The 20,860-nt window shown below is 43.4% G+C and overlaps 2 protein-coding genes across 9 annotated transcripts in view; one reads left to right on the top strand and one right to left on the bottom strand.

Moving 5' to 3' along the window:
• SLC23A1 (solute carrier family 23 member 1) overlaps nucleotides 1–12,392 on the top strand; it is a 21,480-nt gene extending 9,088 nt beyond the window's left edge. For 4 of the 8 annotated variants that reach the window (XM_032250539.1, XM_032250537.1, XM_032250536.1 and 1 more), the window contains one exon: nucleotides 3,924–4,346. In XM_032250539.1, coding sequence (XP_032106430.1) covers nucleotides 3,924–4,171 — 248 coding nt within the window. In that variant the 3' untranslated portion in view covers nucleotides 4,172–4,346. Of the gene's footprint in view, nucleotides 1–3,923; nucleotides 4,347–5,598; nucleotides 6,185–7,820; nucleotides 8,250–11,984 lie in introns of those variants that run through there. The other 4 variants (XM_032250533.1, XM_032250538.1, XM_032250535.1 and 1 more) reach the window with 3 other exon arrangements.
• The window catches only part of PAIP2 (poly(A) binding protein interacting protein 2), a 28,313-nt gene continuing 14,152 nt past the window's right edge, over nucleotides 6,700–20,860 (bottom strand). The window contains exons 2-4 of the mRNA XM_032250542.1: nucleotides 12,386–12,549; nucleotides 11,169–11,348; nucleotides 6,700–7,054 (exon numbers count right to left, since the gene is read on the bottom strand). Coding sequence (XP_032106433.1) covers nucleotides 6,998–7,054; nucleotides 11,169–11,348; nucleotides 12,386–12,523 — 375 coding nt within the window. The 5' untranslated portion in view covers nucleotides 12,524–12,549 and the 3' untranslated portion in view covers nucleotides 6,700–6,997. The remainder of the gene's footprint in view (nucleotides 7,055–11,168; nucleotides 11,349–12,385; nucleotides 12,550–20,860) is intronic.

Raw genomic sequence — 20,860 nt, 5'->3', positions numbered from 1 at the left:
TTTTTTTTTTTTTTTTTTTTTTTTGAGATGGAGTTTCGCTCTTGTTGCCCAGGCTGGACTACAATGGTGCAATCTTGGTCACTGCAACCTCTGCCTCCTGGGTTCAAGCGATTCTCCTGCCTCAGACTCCTGTGTAGCTGGGATTACAGGCATGTGCCACCATGCCCTGCTAATTTTGTATTTTTAGTAGAGATGGGGTTTCACCATGTTGGTCAGGCTGGTCTTGAACTTCCAACCTCAGGTGATCCGCCCGGCTTGGCCTTCCAAAGTGCTGGGATTACAGGCGTGAGCCACTGTGCCTGACATCTATTTTCTAACAGCCACCGGGCTGAGGGGTATATTTGCTTTCTTAAGAGCAGGACAGAGATAAATGCAGCATCAGTTTATTAGCAAAATCCATCCACTCCAAATATGTCACAATGGCGACTAGAAGAGCCACCATTTCCCTCTGGTACCAGAGCTTTTTGCAAAGATAGAGGATACTTTGTGGGGCCCACATAAAGGTGCCAGTAAATGTATAAAATAAATGTCACCAGTGCTCTGATAACAAACAGTTAACACTTACCAAGCATCTACTATAGGTCAGGCAGAGCAAAGTGTCTTACTTCATCCTCAAAAACTATGACCACGAAGTCATAGTCACAAAATTAAAACATCACAAATCTGGGATACATATTTTAATTGAGACAGGGTCTCAGTCTGTCACCCATACTGGAGTGCAGTGGCACAATCATAGCTCACTACAGCCTCAAACTCCTGGGCTTAAGCTCCTCCTGCCTTAGCCTCCCAAGTAGTTGGGACTACTGGTGCATGCCACCATGCCCAGCTAAGTTTTTTTTTTTTTTTTGTGACGGAGTTTCACTCATGTTACCCAGGCTGGAGTGCAATGGCGCGATCTCAGCTCACCGCAACCTCCGCCTCCTGGGTTCAGGCAATTCTCCTGCCTCAGCCTCCTGAGTAGCTGGGATTACAGGCACGCACCACCATGCCCAGCTAATTTTTTGTATTTTTAGTAGAGACGGGGTTTCACCATGTTGACCAGGATGGTCTCGATCTCTTGACCTCGTGATCCACCCGCCTTGGCCTCCCAAAGTGCTGGGATTACAGGCTTGAGCCACCACGCCCGGCCTCCCAGCTAAGTTTTAAATTTTTTGTAGAGATGGGGTCTCACTTTATTGCCAAGGTTGGTCTCAAACTCCTGGCTCAAGTGATCCTCCAGCCTCAGCATCCCAAAGTACTGGGATTATAGGTGGGAGCCACCACAACTGGCCTCTTCTCTCTCTCTCCTCGTGTGTGTGTGTGTGTGTGTGTGTGTGTGTATGTGTGTATATATATATACACACACACACACATACATACATATATACACATACACTTTTGATGGAGTTTCGCTCTTGTTGCTCAGGCTGGAGTGCAATGGTGCTATCTTAGCTCACAGCAACCTCCGCCTCTCGGGCTCAAGCCATTCTCCCATCTCAGCCTCCCGAGTGGCTGGGATTACAGGCATGTGCCACCACACCTGGCTAGTTTTGTATTTTTAGTAGAGACAGGGTTGCTCCATGTTGGTCAGGCTGGTCTCGAACTCCCGACCTCAGGTGATCTGCCTGCCTCAGCCTCCCTCTCCCAAAGTGGGAAGGACAGAGGAGGGCCAGGGTTCCCCAAAGGATTTTAGGCAGAATCAAAGGAGGGTGCTCTTGGTAGCTGCTGTCCTGTGGGTGGATGGGTGGGTATTTGAACATGGTACTCACCCCTCCTCATTTAAAGGATGCTGAACTGGGGGCTGGAACAGACCATCCTATGGCCCTGAGACAGTCAAGTGGCAGCCTCAATGCCTAGGGAATATGAGGAGATGGAGAGCATCTGGGTAGAGGTGCCTGTATATAAAGAGGCTTCTTTGTGACTTGGGTAGCTAGACTGAGCTATCCAGTCTTCTTTAAAGACAGCTGCAGAACTGCTTGAGTCCCTCACACCCCACCTTTCAATTCATCTGAGCATCATAACCGTCCCTGCCAGGAATCACCCTGTGTGTCATGCCACATAAGCTCAGCAGTGTACACTGAGGAACCTAAAGCTCAAGGAGGTTAAGTCACTTGCCTAAGGTCACACAACCTGGATTCATACCAAGGTCTAGCTGTTTCAAAACCCCATCCTTAACCATGGAATAGCAAAAGCCTTTCTCAGTCCTTAACTTCCTGTTGGGGATGGGCCACTTTGCATTTGCCCTTTCTCTTTACCTATCCATAGCCAAACTAATAGAGGGCAGTCCATTTAGTTCAGCAAATGCTGCCAGAGCTTACCAGCTTAGCCTGGAATCAGACACTGAAGAGGATATTCCAAAAAGTGTAAGTCATTAACAATTTGTTTAGAGGAGCTCCTGGCACAAGATAGGTAGGTGGTAAAACTGGATTTAAGTGCGCAACGAAGCCAGTGAAGCTGGGCTGGAGTTATTGGCAGGGTTTCCTGATGAGGGAGAGGAGGTAAGGCCTAGGAAAAAGAAGAGGGCTTGGAGAAGTAGAGAAGGCACTGAAGGTCGGGTTGTAGTGGGCAGGCTGACTGGTTGGCTAGAGAAAGCTCTGGGCTGGCTGCCCATGTGTGTTTTGGCAGTGGTGTAAGGTAATCAGATGCCAGGAATATAGTCCTATGTGACCCATCCCACTCTACTCTGCCCACCTGTGTGTGCCTTTTGTACAGCCAAGCCCAGTCAAAGTGTCTCTTCCAGGTAGTCTCTTCCAGGAAGGTGGAGGACTCCACCTTCCCTCGGTGCCCTCTCCTGTGAGATTCTGGAACATGAGTTGGTTTGTGTTACTCATGGGGTTGTTCTCGGCCTGGGGTGCCAGCAAGTAGACATCTCCACTCCTTCTGCTATATTTACAGTATTTCAGTCTTTGTCGATCCCAGCCCTCTTATGAAAACCTGAGATCTCATGTGCCCCTCCCCGACCTGAAGAATTCCTAGTTGTAAAAATTATTGGCCCCCGGGTGTAATGGCTCATGCCTGTAATCCCAGGACTTTGGGAGACCAAGGTGGGTGGATCACTTGAGGTCAGGAGTTTGAGACTAGTGTCTGGCCAACATGGTGAAACCCCATCTCTATTAAAAATACAGTAATAAGCCGGTGTGGTGGCATGTGCCTGTAACCCCAGTTACTCGGGAGGCTGAGGCAGGAGAATTGCTTGAACCTGGGAGGTGGAGGTTGCAGTGAGCTGAGATCAAGCCACTGCACTCCAGCCTGGGCGACAGAGCAAGACTCTGTCTCAAAAAAAAGAAAAAATTATATATATATATGTGTGTGTGTGTGTGTGTGTGTGTATATCTATGTATATATATGTGTGTATATATATAAAAATAAAATTTGGCATATTCCCACCTCCATCAAAGATTTTATTTAGCTTCACTTTCTGAAGTTTGTATCGTAAAAATGAGTTTATTTTTCACATACGGAATCATAATACTAAATATTAATACTGATTATAGTGTTTCAAAATATGCCTCCCTTACCCCCAGAACACAATCTGGGCCCAATTTGGTCCCCATGGGCCTAACACACATTAGCCACACACAGATTTGGGTTGACAATTACTTAACCTTTTTTCCGTTTCTTCGTCTTAAAATTTTGTATAATGGTGCCTATACACCTCCCAGGGGTATGTTTTGAAGAAACAAGATAATGAAATTTAAGCACTTAGCACAGAGCCTGGCACAGTGTAGTTACATAATAAACACTAATTATAACTAGTAGCCTTTAGTGTTCCTTAGAGCTCTGGCCAAGTTAGGAGCTCAGAAACGATACAGCTGCTTTTTAGGACCAGATGATAGTTAAGGAAGATATTTGATTCCAGAAGTCTGCCTTAGGACTTGGTTATGGGAAGTAGAGGCAGCTGAGGGTTGCTGGCCCTGGTAAATGACCCCACTGTCCTCTTCCAGGGAGCCCAGAGGAGCGTGGTCTGACACAGTGGAAAGCTGGGGCTCATGCCAACAGTGACACGTCTTCCAGCCTCAAGAGCTACGATTTCCCCATTGGGATGGGCATAGTAAAAAGAACTGCTTTTCTGAAATACATTCCTATCTGTCCAGTCTTCAAAGGATTTTCTTCAAGTTCAAAAGATCAGTTTCCAATTCCAGAAGACACTCCAGAAAATACAGAAACTGCATCTGTGTGCACCAAGGTCTAAAAAATGACTTCCAGGAAAGGTAGGATGTGCCTATAGTTTTTGTGAGAGGGCTGAATAACCAAAACATTCTTATGCTAAAACCAAACTACTCAGTTTCCTTTCTTGTAACCTGTTTGAATGTCCTCAAAGAGAAGGTAAACTGGGTAAAAAGTCAATATATGGATTTTGGATGGAATTCCTTTGCCATTTCATAGTAAGAGCAGAGCTTCTCAACTGGTATGGGCCACTAAGAGGTTACAAGTATGCTGAAATGCAGATCCTCTAGCCTTCCATACACCTGGGCAAAATGTGGGCCAACTGGAGTCCTTGAGCCAAGAACTCCAGCCACAGGCAACCTCATTCTTGTACTCCAGTATGCTAAACAAGTATCACTTTGATATGTAACATGGAAAAGGTTGAGAAGTACAGCACAAGAACAGGAAAAATCCTCTCATATACACTGCACCTTATTTCAATAACATCATAAAATTAAAACCCTCTAAAACAGGATGCCTTTATCCTAAAACGATGCCCGTACAGGCCCTGATGAGGTGATCATTTGTCCTTAGGGCTTCATAATGCATGGGCAGCTGATGCTCAGAAACCTTCTGTCACTATCTGAATGCAGATGCCTGACTCTAGTTAAACACTGACATGGTTTCAACATGCATGTTCCCTCAGACAGACAAGAAAAGTTCCCAAAAAGAGAGGTTAGTGTAAATGACTCCTCACAGTAAAAATAACAACACTTAAAACAGGACTTTCTATGTGCCAGAGACTGTCTTAAATGCTTATATGTATTAACTACTCACATAATCCAGAGACAATTACTGCCATTTTAGAGATGTGGAAAGGAAGGCACAGAAGGGTTAAGTAACATGGCCATGATCACAGGATTCAAATCCACGAAGTCTGGCTAGAGCCCCCTTTTCTAAAATTTTTCCACAACAAAAGCTACATTTGAGAATCTTTATTCTTGTGAGAGATCACCTGAGGTCAGGAGTTCGAGACCAACCTGGCCAACATGGCAAAATCCCGTCTCTACCAAAAAAATACAAAAATTAGCTAGGCGTAGTGGCGTGCACCTGTAATCCCAGCTACTAGAGAGGCTGAGGCAGGAGAACCGCTTGAACCTGGGAGGTGAAGGTTGCAATGAACTGAGATGGCGCCACTGTACTCTAGCCTGATCAACAGAGCGAGACTCCGTCTTCAAAACAAACAAACCCCCCCCCCAAAAAACCCCACACAGTGGGACACAGGTGCACACACCAAAGAACCCCTCTCCCAGAAGAATGTGAGTCAGAAATGACTACATGGCTTTCTTAATCTTTTTCAACCTCATAAGCTCAAGAAGAGCCCTTGTGAAAAACAAAAGGCAATGGAGGTTCTATTAAAGTAAGGTCACCATCATATTGGTCAGTCATAAAGTTTCTTACATGGCTGTCTAGGATTCCCCTGACACTGCAGCCTGAAGTGATTAAGAAGCAAGGATGGGCAATGGAGTTATTCTACTGCACAGCAACATATCTGTTAGTTGGAATCTAACAAAGTCTGATTGCTTAGCATTTCTGCCAGCAAGGTAGTCCTGAGGCACTGGGCCCATACTAAAGTAACACCACTACAGTACATTCCAGCACCAATAAACACAACCATCTGCTCAGTTCTACTATTATTTATTTTTTTAAATATTTTTGAAAAAATATAATTTTTTTACAATATTTTCAACTTAAACACTATTCACACTGAACACGTATGGCAGCTTAACCTACCCAAATATGAAGTTTAAGAAGCCAAAACTGTTCTAGCTTTGTTAAAAGAAAAGTTGTGCTGCAGACTCTTGTGATGGTTAACAAAGCAAGGAAAAGCACCACTCAAATCATAATGTTACAGTATCTTTGTTCAGCTGGATTATGGGTTGGTATTGGTCATATGTTAGACTCCACACAGGCATAGCTATGATGCAATGAATCCCTTAGAAGTTACAATTCTCAAATTATATACTTCCTCAGATGTAACATTAGAACTCAATATTTCTTTTTTTTTTTTTTGAGACGGAGTTTCGCTCTTGTTGCCCAGGCTGGAGTGCAATGGCGCGATCTCGGCTCACCGCAACCTCCGCCTCCTGGGTTCAGGCAATTCTCCTGCCTCAGCCTCCTGAGTAGCTGGGATTACAGGCACACGCCACCATGCCCAGCTGAATTTTTGTATTTTTAGTAGAGACGGGGTTTCACCATGTTGACCAGGATGGTCTCGATCTCTTGACCTCGTGATCCACCCGCCTCGGCCTCCCAAAGTGCTGGGATTACAGGCTTGAGCCACCGCGCCCGGCCAGAACTCAATATTTCAAACACAATAACATATCAGAAAAACCTGGACTGGTACTCATCTGCTAACTAACTTGTAGCCTCAGTAATATGACACACCTGTCTATAACAAATTATCTCAAATATGCTTAACAGTTGGAACTCAAATTTACTGATTTTAAAATTTAGACACAAGTGTTAGTTAACACTAAGGGACCAGTTTAGCCTGAAAAAAAGACAATTTAGTAAGGTTTAGGTCTTTTAATTTGGTGCTTGTTCACAACTTGACTGGTGCTTCTTTCCTTGCTGTCTCCACATGAAGCCATGGGGCCAATTCTATTTTCAGTAAATGTTTGACAGCTTTTTACTTAATAACAGTCTCAGCACTTTTATTAAGCATGCAAGACTAACAAAAACTTTGGCAATGCATAAGTGTAACACAGTGACAAGAGAGAGCTTTTACAATTAAGTCTTCTAATACTGCCTTCACAGTGTGGAAATTGTGCTACATCCACCAAAAGAGGGCCCCGTCTACTCAAATATTTTAGTACTTCACCCCAGGAACAAACTCCTTTGCATTTGGATTCAGATTGCTCTTGACCTGGAAAATAAGTATATAAAAAAGCAAGTTCATTAACAGTTTCAGATACTCATTCAACCTAGATCCTTATGCAAAAACACCTTTCAAAAAGTAAGACAAAAGAACTGTAAGACTGGCCGGGCGCGGTGGCTCACGCCTGTAATCCCAGCACTTTGGGAGGCCGAGGTGGGTGGATCACGAGGTCAAGAGATCGAGACCATCCTGGTCAGCATGGTGAAACCCCGTCTCTACTAAAAATACAAAAATTCAGCTGGGCATGGTGGCATGTGCCTGTAATCCCAGCTACTCGGGAGGCTGAGGCAGGAGAATTGCCTGAACCCAGGAGGCGGAGGTTGCGGTGAGCCGAGATCGCGCCATTGCACTCCAGCCTGGGTAACAAGAGCGAAACTCCGTCTCAAAAAAAAAAAGAACTGTAAGACTACACTTAACCCCAAAAAGGAGGAACCAGATGTAACCTATATATCATATCAAATTATATCAATTTTCTAAAGAGAAAGTAGGAATTGAAATTCAGTTTGCTTAAGTGTAATCAGAAATCCAGTAACTTCATATAAATTAAAGGAATAGCACTGAAGAAGGAATTCTGTTAACTGAATTATGGTATGTAGCTTTCTTTAAACACCAAATACCAAGGAAACATGCTAAACAAGTGTTGAAATTATGATTAAAGTTAGTGGAGAATTGTTGATGGATTAATTTTACTTTAGAATCCCCACTAAAAATATGGAGTTGTTTTTCGACAATTGCCGTCTTCTAATTCCCATAGGAAGCATGGCAAATAATAGGCAAAGAAAACTACATGGCAAACAAGACCTAAGTCCAAAATCCCAGCTCTACCCCTAACTTCTACGTAAATTCAGATAAGTCACTTTTCTCTGGGATTCCATTTTTTTTTGCATCAGATAAAAAAAAAAGGGGGCGAGGGGGGGCAAAGTCTGAGTCTTAGAGACTTGTACCAATGTTATGCTATGTCGCTAAATCTTTACTCTCCTAAGCAGACTTGTCAGCATCTAGGAAGAACAGCTAGAAATTTTCCTCTGCGATATTTTAGATTGCAAGTTGATAAAAATAAAAAGAAATGAGGGCAGGTTCCAGGGCCTGAAATGTAAGTATGCTAGCAGGCTTTTACAATGAATTTGACCCTAGATCACTTAAAGACTAACGCATAGTATTAAATGTGATGTTGGAGAAATAATTTTAGTTTTGTAATTTATACACACAGTTTCTTTGGACAGGATATATGCTCCCTTCCTCCAAGGGAAATACTGTATCTACACTTTAGAAGTGTGAAGTTTAAGGAAAAAAACAGCATTCTTCTTTCTCTTTTTTGAGACAGGAACTCGTTTGGTTGCCCATTCTGGAGTGCAATGTCATAATTGCAGCTCACTGTAGCATCAACCTCCTGGGCTCAAGCTATCCTCTAGCCTCTGCCTCCCTAGTACCTGGGACCACAGGCCTGTGACACCACACCCAGCTAACTTAAACTTTTTGTAGAGACAGGGTCTCCTTATGTTGCCCAGGCTGGTCTCAAACTCCTGAGCCAAAGTGATCCTCCCATTTTGGCCTCCCAAAGTGCTGGGATTACAGGCATGAGCCACCACAACATAATCTTCTTAAATGAACAATCTTTTCAGAGTGACAGAAGAATAAGAATGAAACAAAGTAATATCATATAGACTGAGAAAAACAAATCAGCTTCTGTACTATGGAATTATATGGGGTCCAGATTAAAGTTATACATTACAGGGCAACTGGGATTATTTACGGTGACTTATGTGGCCATAAGTAATCATACCCCCACAGACTGTTCAGATCATACAGCTACTCAAATGGGTTATCATCGCTTACTGTAACAAAGGCTATACCACAATGTAAATGTCAGTGTTCTCTACACCATCCTTTAGAAGAATGGTTTCAAAATGCCCAATTCAGGCAGGTTGGCTATATAATAAATCTTCTGGCGTATTTTTTTTTTTGAGACGGAGTTTCATTCTTGTTACCCAGGCTAGAGTGCAATGGCGCGATCTTGGCTCACCGCAGCCTCCGCCTCCTGGGTTCAGGCAATTCTCCTGCCTCAGCCTCCTGAGTAGCTGGGATTACAGGCATGTGCCACCATGCCCAGCTGATTTTTTGTATTTTTAGTAGAGATGGGGTTTCACCATGTTGACCAGGATGGTCTCGATCTCTTGACCTTGTGATCCACCGCGCCCGGTCCTTCTGGAGTATTTTTTAAAAATCAGGCCGGGCGCGGTGGCTCACACCTGTAATCCAAGCACTTTGGAGGCCAAGGCGGGCAGATCACCTGAGGTAGGGAGTTCAAGACCAGCCTGACCAACATGGTGAAACCCCATCTTTAAAAAAATTTTTAAAAAAATCAACATGCCCAGACAACTGAGCATGTTGGGATGCAACTAAAGAACTGATTTTTGTATTTATTGCTTCATAGGTAATTACGGGGTACAGATTAGTTCAGTGGACCCTACCAGTTCTACTCTAGTGGTGATATTTAGTTATCACAATTCCCAAAGAAAACTTTTTATATCATTAGCAATGAGACACTAAGAATAACAAAAAAATGCAAATCTAGGTTTGTGTCTCTTTTCTGCCAAGAGCTTGTAAAATTCTTTATTAAACCACAGTTCCAAACAAACTGGGTACCTCAATGAAACCCTGGGTCAGGAAAAGATCTCTGAAATTTTTACCTTTCAGATAAAAATTTGCATATTTCACTGAATGTTTAAGTTTTTTTTTTTTTTTTTTTTTTTGAGATGGAGTCTTACTCCGTCACCCAGGCTGGAGTGCAATGGCATGTTCCACCATAACCTCCTCCATCTCCTGGGTTCAAGCAATTCTCCTGCTTCAGTAGGAGAGTAGCTTGGATTACAGGCATGTACCACCATGCCCTGCTAATTTTTGTATTTTTAGTGGAGATGGGGTTTCACCATGTTGGTCAGACTGGTCTTGAACTCCTGACCTCATGAGCTGCCGGCCTCGGCCTCCCAAAGTGCTGGGATTACAGGCGTGAGCCACCGTGCCCAGCCAAGACAAGACTGAAGAGCAAAACTTCTCCATCAAGCTATTTTTATATAGGCAAGTAACATGGTAATACTGTGTTTTAAAATTATTAATTCTTTAGGACATTTAAATACCCTAGGGCAACATCAGGACTAAAAGCAGGGGCTAGAAGTCTAAGACTAGCTCCACAGTGTTGCCAGAAGTCACTCCACATCATGAGACTCTGCTTTCATTGAAAAAAAGCAGCAGAATTTCTTTTTCTTTTTTTGAGACAGAGTCTAGCTCTGCTGCCCATGCTGGAGTGCAATGACACGATCTTAGCTCATTGCAATCTATGCCTCCCAGTTCAAGTGCTTTTCTTGCCTGAGCCTCCTGAGTAGCTGGGATTACAGGCACACACCACCAAACCCAGCTAATTTTTCAGTAGAGATGGGGTTGGTTTCACCGTGTTGGCCAGGATGGTTTCAAACTCCTGACTTCATGATCCACCTGCCTCGGCTTCCCAAAGTGCTGGGATTACAGGCGTGAGCCACCTCGCCAGCTTTTTTTTTTTTTTTTTTTTGGTTGAATCAGACTCTCACTCTGTTGCCTAGGCTGCAGTGCAATAGTTTGATCTCTGTTCACTGAAATCTCCGCCTCCCAGGTTCAAGCGATTCTCCTGCCTCAGCTTCTCAAGTAGCTGGGATTATAGGCATGTGCCATCACACCCACCTAATTTTTATGTTTTCAGTAGAGATGGGGTTTCACCATGTCGGCCAGGCTGGTCTTGAACTCCCAACCTCAGGTGATCCACCCACCTCGGCCTCCCAAAGTGCAGGAATTATAAGCATTAGCCACTGTGCCCAATTTTTGTATTTTTAGTACAGATGGCATTTTGTCATGTTGGCCAGGCTGGTTTAAACTCCTGACCTCAAGTGATCGTTCGCCTCGGCCTCCCAAAGTGTGCTGGATTACAGGCATGAGCCACCATGCCCGGCCAGAAGCAGCATAATTTCTGAAGGGGAAGAGAGATGCAGAATTCTTAAATAGACGGCAGCTGGCTTTTCGACTTATGCAAAAGATGCACTACATTTAAAAAAGATGAAAAGTAACTTTTTACCACAAGATCTTCCAGAGAAGAGCCGTCACTGATAACAAGGTCATTAAACTGGTCTTGGATTTGGTCCATAGTTTGTGGGAGATCTCGAGCTGGAATAAACCATTCATGCTCTTCTTCCTCTTCCAGCATTTCTTGGAAACAGCGTTCAATAAATTCTTCTTCCCATAACTCCTCTTCTATCTAGATTTATAATAAAGAATAATTTGTAGTAATTATTTATAATAAAGTATAATTTGTAACACGATATATATCACTAGGAATGGCTTAAAATATCTTGAACTAAACCATTTAAAAGCACAAGGTCATACTTTCTTTTCTGCTTCTGTGCTAAGGGAAAAAAAATGCTTACCATAATGACCTGTGAGGATCTGTTTAGGGTTTTTCTATATTTTTACTTTTATTAAAGAACATTCTTTTTTCCATTGAGGGTGGCAGGGAAGAAGTAAAAAGAGACGCTCTCTTCAAGGAATGCATATCAGAATTACCTGTGATACTTTAAAATTATACAAACCATAATCCAACCCCAAAATGAATAAAACAAAACAACTAAGGGGCAGAGTCAGAGAATGAGTAATTAAAAACAAAAAAAAAAAAATCAAACACTCAACTGATCCTCACAAAAATAAGACTAAAGTGTTTTACTCTTGAATATCCATCACCGGATGTGGAAAAGTCAAGCTGGCTACTGGTTATTAAAGCCACGATTAGGTGAGGAATTAGAAGATGGGAACAGATTCCAGACATATGGGAATAAAAGACAACGTTTATCAATGCATGACAGTTCTCTAAACAGAAGAGTGGTATCAAATTTTTCAGGCTGATCACATCAAGGACTACAGGTGAAAAACAGCATAATTCTGGATCCTAAATCTGCCTGTCTTCTCCTGACTCCTGAATTCTCTTGACTTTCATGGTAACACAGCAATCTGACTGGCGTAAGGCAGTGGTTTCCAAATCTGATTGCTCATTGGAACCATCTCAGAGCTTTGCAGAAGTTTCCCAGGCTCCACCCTCGTCCTCCTGATTCAAGTTCCCCAGGTTATTTCTGTAAGCAGTTAAGCCTGGTGGTAATCAGCAGCCAAATAAATAGGAGTGGTAGCACATCAATCTACGTATTTCATACATAAAGGACAAGATAAACACTTCAGGGACAAGTACAATCATATTGAGGGCTGGAATGGAATATAAAAAATAACATGTTTGTACAAAAAACTAACTTGTCTGTTGAATTCTTCTTCATTTTCCATCCACATGTACTCTGCAAATGGATTGTCATCTTCATGAGAATGACCGTTAATAATCACATCTTCATTGATGATGCTTGGGCTAGTACTGCTGCGACTTGGATCTTTCATGGTTGATGTTAGTTGTCGTTTTTAACCTTAAAAGAACAATACTACAGTTAATTTATTCATTCAGGTTTTCCTCTTTTTGAGACAAGGTTACGCTCCGTCATCCAGGCTGGAGTGCAGTAGTATGACTGTGGCTCACTACGGCCTCCATCTCTTGCCTCAGCCTCCCAAGTAGCTGGGACTATAGGTGTGCACCATCGCACCTGGCTGAATTTTTTAAATTTTTTGTAGAAACAAGGTCTGTGTTACCCAGGCTGGTCTCAAATTTCTGGGCTCAAGTGATCCTCCCACCTCAGCCTCTCAAAGTGCTGGCATTACATGCATAAGCCACCAGGCCCAGCTGATCCTTTCAGTTCTTAGTAAGCACCTGTTTATTATTAGCAGGCATCATGAACAGGTGTTAGAGGTAGATGATACATTAAGTATACATAGTAAGTTGAGCAATTGGAAAGCTTCATTTTTTCCCCAAATGATTTTAATGTTTAAGAAATAGCTGAGGAGAGCCTAAAGCATTTAATGTTTTCTTTTTTGTTTTTTTTGTTTTTTCCTTTTGAGATGGAGTTTCACTCTGTCGCCCAGGCTGGAGTGCAGTGGCATGATCTTGGCTCACTGCAACCTTCACTGCCTGGGTTCAAGTGATTCTCCCACCTCAGCATGGGTGAATCTGGGATTATAGGTACGTGCTACCATGCCCAGCTAATTTTTTTGTATTTTTAGTAGAGACAGGGTTTCACCACGTTGGCCAGGCTGGTCTTGAACTAACCTCAGAGGACCTGCCCGCCTCGGCCTCCCAAAGTGCTGGGATTACAGGAGTGCAACACTGTACCCAGCCACATCTAATGTTTTCTTTTTTCTTTTTTTTTTTTGCCCACCTGCAACCGTCTTGAGTTATAGTTTTGTCTTTTTTATTTAATGTTTTCCGGTAACAGTAAACAAAGTCCATCAGTTGCTTACATGGACTCTCCAAACCATCCAATTTATATTTTATGTTACATATCGCTTGCTTTATAAAACAAGCATGGTCGGCTGGGCACAGTGGCTCACACCTGTATTCCCAGCACTTTGGGAGGCCAAAGCAGGCAGATCATTTCAGATCAGGAGTTTGAGACCAGCCTGACCAACGTGGTGAAGCCCTGTCTCTATTAAAAATACAAAAAAATTAGCCAGTCGCAGTGGCGCATGCCTATAGTTCCAGCTAGCTACTCAGGAGGCTGAGGTGGGAGAATCACTTGAACCCAGGAGGTGGAGGTTGCAGTGAGCTGAGATCACACTGCACTCCAGCCTGGGCAATAGAGTGAGACTCTATCTCAAAACAGCCACAAAAAAACAAGCATAGTCTAGAAGACTGAGTCATCAAGTGACAAAATGATGAAAAGCAAATTCCATTTTTTAAAACTGACTTCAAAAAGTCCAGGGATTGAAAGTGAAAACAGATTTTTAATAACGTCTTAGGTTCCTCAGGTATAGCTTTGGATCTCTCTTTCATAGCCCATTCTCTGTCTGCTTTTTCTCTAGGTCCATGTCAAGTTCTTCCATGTCTGGATTTCCTCACTGTACTGTGAGTTTCAGGCATCTAATATCTTTTTTTTTGAGACAGGGTCTGACTCTGTTGCCCAGAGTGGAGTGCAGTGGCAGGATCTCAGCTCATCACAACCTCTGCCTCCCAGGCTCAAGCGATTCTCCTGTCTCAGCCTCCTGAGTAGCTGGTATTGTTACAGGCACATGCCACTACTACCCAACTAATTTTTGTATTTTTAGTAGAAACAGGATTTCACCACATTGGCCAGGCTGTTCTTGAACCCGTGACCTCAAATGATCCACCTGCCTCGGCCTCCCAAAGTGCTGGGATTACAGACATGAGCTACTGTGCCTGGCCCAATATCTTTTCATCTGAGTAAAAGTGGTATCAAATACAGGTCTGATGTCTTATACTACTCAATAGCTCATAACATGATCTAACTTAATTGATACATTGCAGACTGAAAATTTGAAAAGCAAGGTTTCACATTCTAAATATTCCAATTCATTAAGTTTGAAATCACTAAAAGCAGTTTACATAACAATTTACCTGTACCTAAACTCAAGGAGTATTGTGACTTGTGCCAAAGAAAGGGCTATTGAGGTCTGCTTACTTCAAATTTATCATAATAAAGTAAAACACTAAATCTAAAATCTCCTACTGGAAATATATGTGTATTTTTTTCCCCTTTGGGATAAGTTTCAGGAAAAGACTAGCTCTATGTGTGTTGCCTGGCCCTTTAAATTAATTTTACGGACTTATCCTTAAAAGAACATAAATGTAAAATCCATAGCTGTTTACATAATATGACAAACATGAGATACTAACAATAAGATCATAGGGGTGAAAATTTTAATTGTTGAGAGGTCCTCAACTAAAAATTACTAAGGAACTTCAGCCCTAGTTGTAGTATGTATGTCTTGGCTCACTCCTGTAATTCCAGCATCTTGGGAGGCCAAAGCAGGCGGATCACTTGAGCCAAGGAGTTCGTTACCTGGGCAATACAGAGAAATGCCATCTCTACTACAAATACAAAAAACTAGCTAGACGTGGTGGTGCACGCCTGTAATCCCAGCTACACAGGAGGCAGAGGTTACAGAGGCAAGATCACGCCACTGCACTTCAGCCTGGGCGAGAGAGCAAGGCTCTGTCTTTAAAAAAAAAAAAAAAGAGAAGAAAAAAGGAAAGAAAGGCAGGCAGGCAGGCAGGTAGAAACAAGCTGGGTGTGGTGGCTCATGCCTATAATCCCAGCACTTTGGGAGGCCAGCGGGGGTGGATCGCTTGAGCCCAGGAGTTTGAGACCAGCCTGGGTAACATGGCAAAGCATGGTATAATGGTGCACGCCTGCAGTCCCAGCTACTTGGGAGGCCAAGGTAGGAGGCTCTCCTGAGCCTGGGAGGTGGAGATTGCAGTGAGCTGAGATTGTGCCACTGCACTCCAGCCTGGGTGGCAGAGCAAGACCCTGTATTGTACAACAATACAACCAAACAAAAGAAGAAAGGCAGAAACGGACTCAGAGTTATGTGCTAGGGTGTCAGAAGAAAGAAAATATGATTTGTTAGGAAACTGAGTCACTATAAAAGCAGACAAGACAGAAAAAAAGACAATGGATATGTTTTTTTAAATTTATCATTAACCTTGGACGAAAAACTATTTTGATAGCAAGTTTTGACTAAATTATTAGTTCCTCTAAAGAAAATAAGAAAACTATTTTTATTATTTTAAGACAGAGAGTGCAGTGGCACGATCTCTGCTCACTGCAACCTTTGCCTCCTGGGTTCAAGATATTCTCCTGCCTCAGCCTCCTGTGTAGCTTGGATTACAGGCGTGTCCCACCATGCCTGGCTAATTTTTTTCCATTTTTAGTAGAGACAGGGTTTCGCCATGTTGGCCAGGCTGGCATCGAACCCCTGACCTCAAGTGATCTGCCCGCCTTGGCCTCCCAAAGGGCTGGAATTACAGGCATGAGTCGCTGCGCCTGGCTGAAAATTACTCATTATTATATGGCAGGCTACCAAACTGCTTACTGTTTAAAAAAAAATTATATTTTAGCTAATCCTCTAACACTATGAATAGCTGGGATCAATCCTACCTCCCAACTGGATGGAACTTTGCTTAAATCTGCATCTGAACCTATCATTACGTTACAAAGACACCTCAATATAAAATGGCTTTGCAATATTTTTCCCAATTTGTATCCTGTCTCAACTTATACCCATAAAATCCTACTTTTCACACCGGGCACAGTGGCTCGTTCCTGTAATCCCAGCACTTTGGGAGGCCAAGGTGAGCAGATCACTTGAGGTCAGGAGTTCAAGTTCAGCCTGGTCAACATGGCAAAACCCCATCTCTACAGAAAATATAAAAATTAGCCGGGTGTGGTAGCACATGCCTGTAATTCCAACTACACAGGAGGTTGAGGGAGGAGAATCACTTAAATCCAGGAGGCGAAGATTGCAGTGAGCCAAGATTGCACCACTGCACTCTCCAGTCTGGGTGACAGAGTGAGATTCAGTCTCCAAAAAAAAAAAAAAAAGGCCAGATATAGTGGTGCACGCCTGTGGTCCCAGACACTCAGGAGGCTGAGGTGGGAGGATCATATGAGCCCAAGGTCAAGACTACAGAGAACCATGATCACACACCACTGCATTCCAGCTTGGGCAACAGAGCAAGACCTTACCTCAAAAAAGAATTTACCATTTTAAACTGTTTGATTCACTGGTTTTTACAACACCACAACTACCTAATTCCAGAACATTTTCACCACCCCAAAAAGAAACTCCGTACCCATCTGTAGTCACTCTCCATTTCCCAAGCCCTCCAACTGCAGGCAACCACTAGTCTACTTTCTGTCTCTATAGTATGAATCAGCATTTCATTCCTTTTTATTGTCAAACAATATTCCACTGTATGGAGATCCACACTTTGTTTATCCACTCTGATTAATGAACATTTGGGTTGTTTCCACTTTTTGGCTATTATTAATAATGCTGTTATCAGTATTTGTGTACAAGTTTTTATATGAGCATGTTTTCAGTTCTCCTGAATGTATGCCCAGAGTGTGTTCTTTCAATGCTAGTCAGTCTTTCAACTATACATTTTGAACTGTGACAGAAGAAAATGAGCAAAAATGGTAGTGGACTCCCTCCTTACCACCAGACATAATCCTCACTCCAAATCCTTTTCCCAAAAGTAAGCACTGCTAAAGCTGCATATATTTGTCTTAAAAAGTACACACGGGCCGGGCGCGGTGGCTCAAGCCTGTAATCCCAGCACTTTGGGAGGCCGAGGCGGGTGGATCACGAGGTCAAGAGATCGAGACCATCCTGGTCAACATGGTGAAACCTCGTCTCTACCAAAAATACAAAAAATTAGCTGGGCATGGTGGCGCATGCCTGTAATCCCAGTTACTCAGGAGGCTGAGGCAGGAGAATTGCCTGAACCCAGGAGGCGGAGGTTGCGGTGAGCCGAGATCGCGCCATTGCACTCCAGCCTGGGTAACGTGAGTGAAACTCCATCTCAAAAAAAAAAAAAAAAAAAAAAAAAAGTACACACGCAACAAAGGTACTGCATTTAAGGGGCTTACAATCATCACCTATTTAATACCCACAAAAGTCCTGTGGATGCAGCCATTATGGTCCAATTAATTTCCATGACAAAGAAATTAAGTCTTAAGTAGCTGGTACCAGGTTACACAACTAGCAAATGGTGGAGTTGAAATTCAAGTCAAGGTAGCTTGACTCTAAAACATGCACTAGGGCCCAGCACTTAGGGAGTCTGAGGTGGGCCTCCAGACCCAGCTGTTCAAAACCAGCATGGGCAATATAGTGAGACCCTCATCTCTACAAAACTACTAAAAAGAACTGCCAATACAACAATAAACTTCGAAAGGAATGCTTAAGAAAAAACAAAAACAAAAACAGTTTGGCTGGGTGCAGCGGCTCACGCCTGGAATCCCAGCACTTTGGGAGGCTGAGGTGGGTGGATCACAAGGGCAGGAGTTCGAGGCCAGCATGGCCAATATGGTGAAATCCCAACTCTACTAAAAATACAAAAATTAGCTGGGCATGGTGGCACCTGCCTGTAGTCCCAGCTACTTGAGAGGCTAAGGCAGAAGAATCACTTGAACCTGGGAAGAGGTTGCAATGAGGCGAGATTGAACCACTGCACTCTAGCCTGGGCGACAAAGTGAGCCTCTGACTCAAAAGAAAAAAGGGGGAAAAAAAGTTCAATTCTGGTAAAAGACCTCTGTGATATTTTGAACTACCCTGGTGCCATCTCTCCATTTGCAGCTTGGTAAGCCTTGAAGACAACAGCCTGCGTTCTTGGTACATGTTGGAGGTAGCAATATAATATTATTAACAAAGAACTCTGGTTGTTTTGACCTGTCTGGTGGATCCCTGAAGGACTGGCTCAAGAGTTTGCTATGGGAAGCGGGGTGGGGCAGCAGCACACATATTTGTCAAAAACAGTTAAATATACTAGCAATAACAGGGCAAACAATCAGCAAAGTAAAAAGCCTGGGAAGAAAGGCGGTGAAGGAGATGCTCTGAGAGAGCTTTGAAAAGCTAGGACTCTGGGAGTCCTAGAAAGCCATGGGCATGTCAGTGCTGACACTATATTCAGCAAAGACCTGGGAAGGCCCTAAGTTTTCACCTCTGGCTGAATTTCAGGCTCTGCCCGTGCAGGAAGTGAAGGCTAAGGCAGAGCTGTTAAAGGTGTGCCTCAACACATACATGGGACCCGTATGTCAAGACTGGGAGGACTGTTTTTTGCCTAAAGGCATTTTAAAAAATCCCTGTCAAATCACTAGCTGACCACTAAACTAATGAAGAGACTTCAATGGCCAAACACACACAAAAAAACCTAAATTTTACTACACTCGGCTGGGCATGGTGGCTCACACCCGTAATCCCAGCACTTTAGGAAGCAGAGGTGAGTGAATCACCAGGTCCAGAGTTTGAAACCAGCGTGGCCAATACAGTGAAACCTGTCTCTACTAAAAATACAAAAATTAGCTGGGCGTAGTGGTGTGCGCCTGTAGTTCCAGCTATCTGGGAGGCTGAGGCAGAAGAATCACTTGAACCCGGGAGGCAGAGGTTGTGAGCCAAGATTGCGCCACTGCACTCCAGCCTGGGCGACAGAGCAAGACTCTGTCTCAAAAAAAAAAAAAAAATTACTAAACTCCTTCAGAAAAGTCACTAAAATGACAACTACAATACGTGGCAACATCCCTGGGAAGAATATAGTTTACAGAATTGACACATTATTCAAAACGTCATATTTTTTTTTGAGACAGAGTCTCGCTTTGTCACTCAGGATGAAGTACAGTGGCTCAATCTCGGCTGACTGCAACCTCCACCTCCCAAGTTCAAGTGATTCTCCTTCCTCAGTCTTCGAGTAGCTGGGACTACAGGCGTGAGCCACCACACCCAGCTAATTTTTTGTGTATTTTTAGTAGAGGCAGGGTTTCACCACGTTGGCCAGGCTGGTCTCGAACTCCTGACCTAAAATAATCCCTCCTCCTTAGCCTTCCAAAGTGCTGGGATAACAGGCGTGAGCCATTGTGCCCAGCCCAAAATGTCATTTTCAACAAAAGTTATGAGGCATGCAAAGAAAAAACTTGGCCCATATGCTGGCAAAAAAGAAATAGAAACTATCCCAAAGGGAGCCCAGACGTTAGACTAATACTTCATTTTTTTTTGAGACAGAGTTTCACTCTGTCACTCAGGCTGGAGTGCAATGGCACGATCTCAGTTCGCCACAACCTCTGCCTCTAGGTTCAAATGATTCTCCTGCCTCAGCCTCCTAAGTAGCTGGGATTACAGATGTCCACCACTACTCCTGGCTAATTTTTATAACTTTTAGTAGAGACAGGTTTTCACCATGTTGACCAGGCTGGTCTCGAACTCCTGACCTCAGGTGATCTGCCTGCCTCAGCCTCCCAAAGTGCTGGGATTACAAGTGTGAGCCACCATGCCTGGCCTATTTATTTATTTTTGAGACAGAGTCTTGCTGTGTTGTTCAGGCTGGAGTACAGTGACTTGATCTCAGCTTACTGCAACCCCCGACTCCTGGGTCCAAGCAATTTTCCTGTCTCAGCCTCCCAAGTAGCTGAGATTATAGGTGCCCCTCACCACACCTAGCTAATTTTTGTATTATTTTAGTAGAGATGGGGTTTCACCATGTTGTCCAGGCTGGTCTCGAACCCCTGACCTCAGGTGACCTGCCCACATAGGCCTCCCAAGTGTCACTGTGCCTGGCCAAAGAGTTTTAAATCAAGTATATTAAATATGCTAAAAGAACATACCATGTAGAAAAAACTAAAAGGAACCACAGAATGTCTCACTAAACAGAGACTATCAGTAAAGAGAGACAAATAATGGGCCATGGTGGCTCATGCCTGTAATCCCAGCACTTTGGGAGGCCAAGGTTGGTGGATCACCTGAGGTCAGGAGTTCGAGACCAGCCTGGACAACATGGTGAAACCCCATCTCTACTAAAAATACCAAAGAATTAGCCAAGCATGGTGGTGAATGCCTGTAATCCCAGCTACTTGGGAGGCTGAGGCAGGAGAACCGCTTGAACCCAAGAGATGGAGGCTGCAGTGAGCAGAAATTGTGCCACTGCACTCCAGCCTGGGCAACAAGAGTGAAAACTCTGTCTCCAAAAAAAAAAGTACAACTGAAATGAAAAATTTACTAGAGGCTGGTCCGAGTGCAGTGGTGTTTACAACTAATTGATCACAACCAGTTACAGATTTCTTTGTTCCTTCTCTACTTCCACTGCTTCACTTGACATAAAAAAAAAAAAAAAAAAAA

This window comes from Sapajus apella, unplaced genomic scaffold, assembly GCF_009761245.1.
Source record: "Sapajus apella isolate SASKATOON/1434 unplaced genomic scaffold, GSC_monkey_1.0 scaffold71, whole genome shotgun sequence".
NCBI lineage: Eukaryota > Metazoa > Chordata > Mammalia > Primates > Cebidae > Sapajus > Sapajus apella.
Note: the sequence above shows the minus strand (reverse complement) of the source record. Positions and strands in the feature narration are given on the sequence as shown.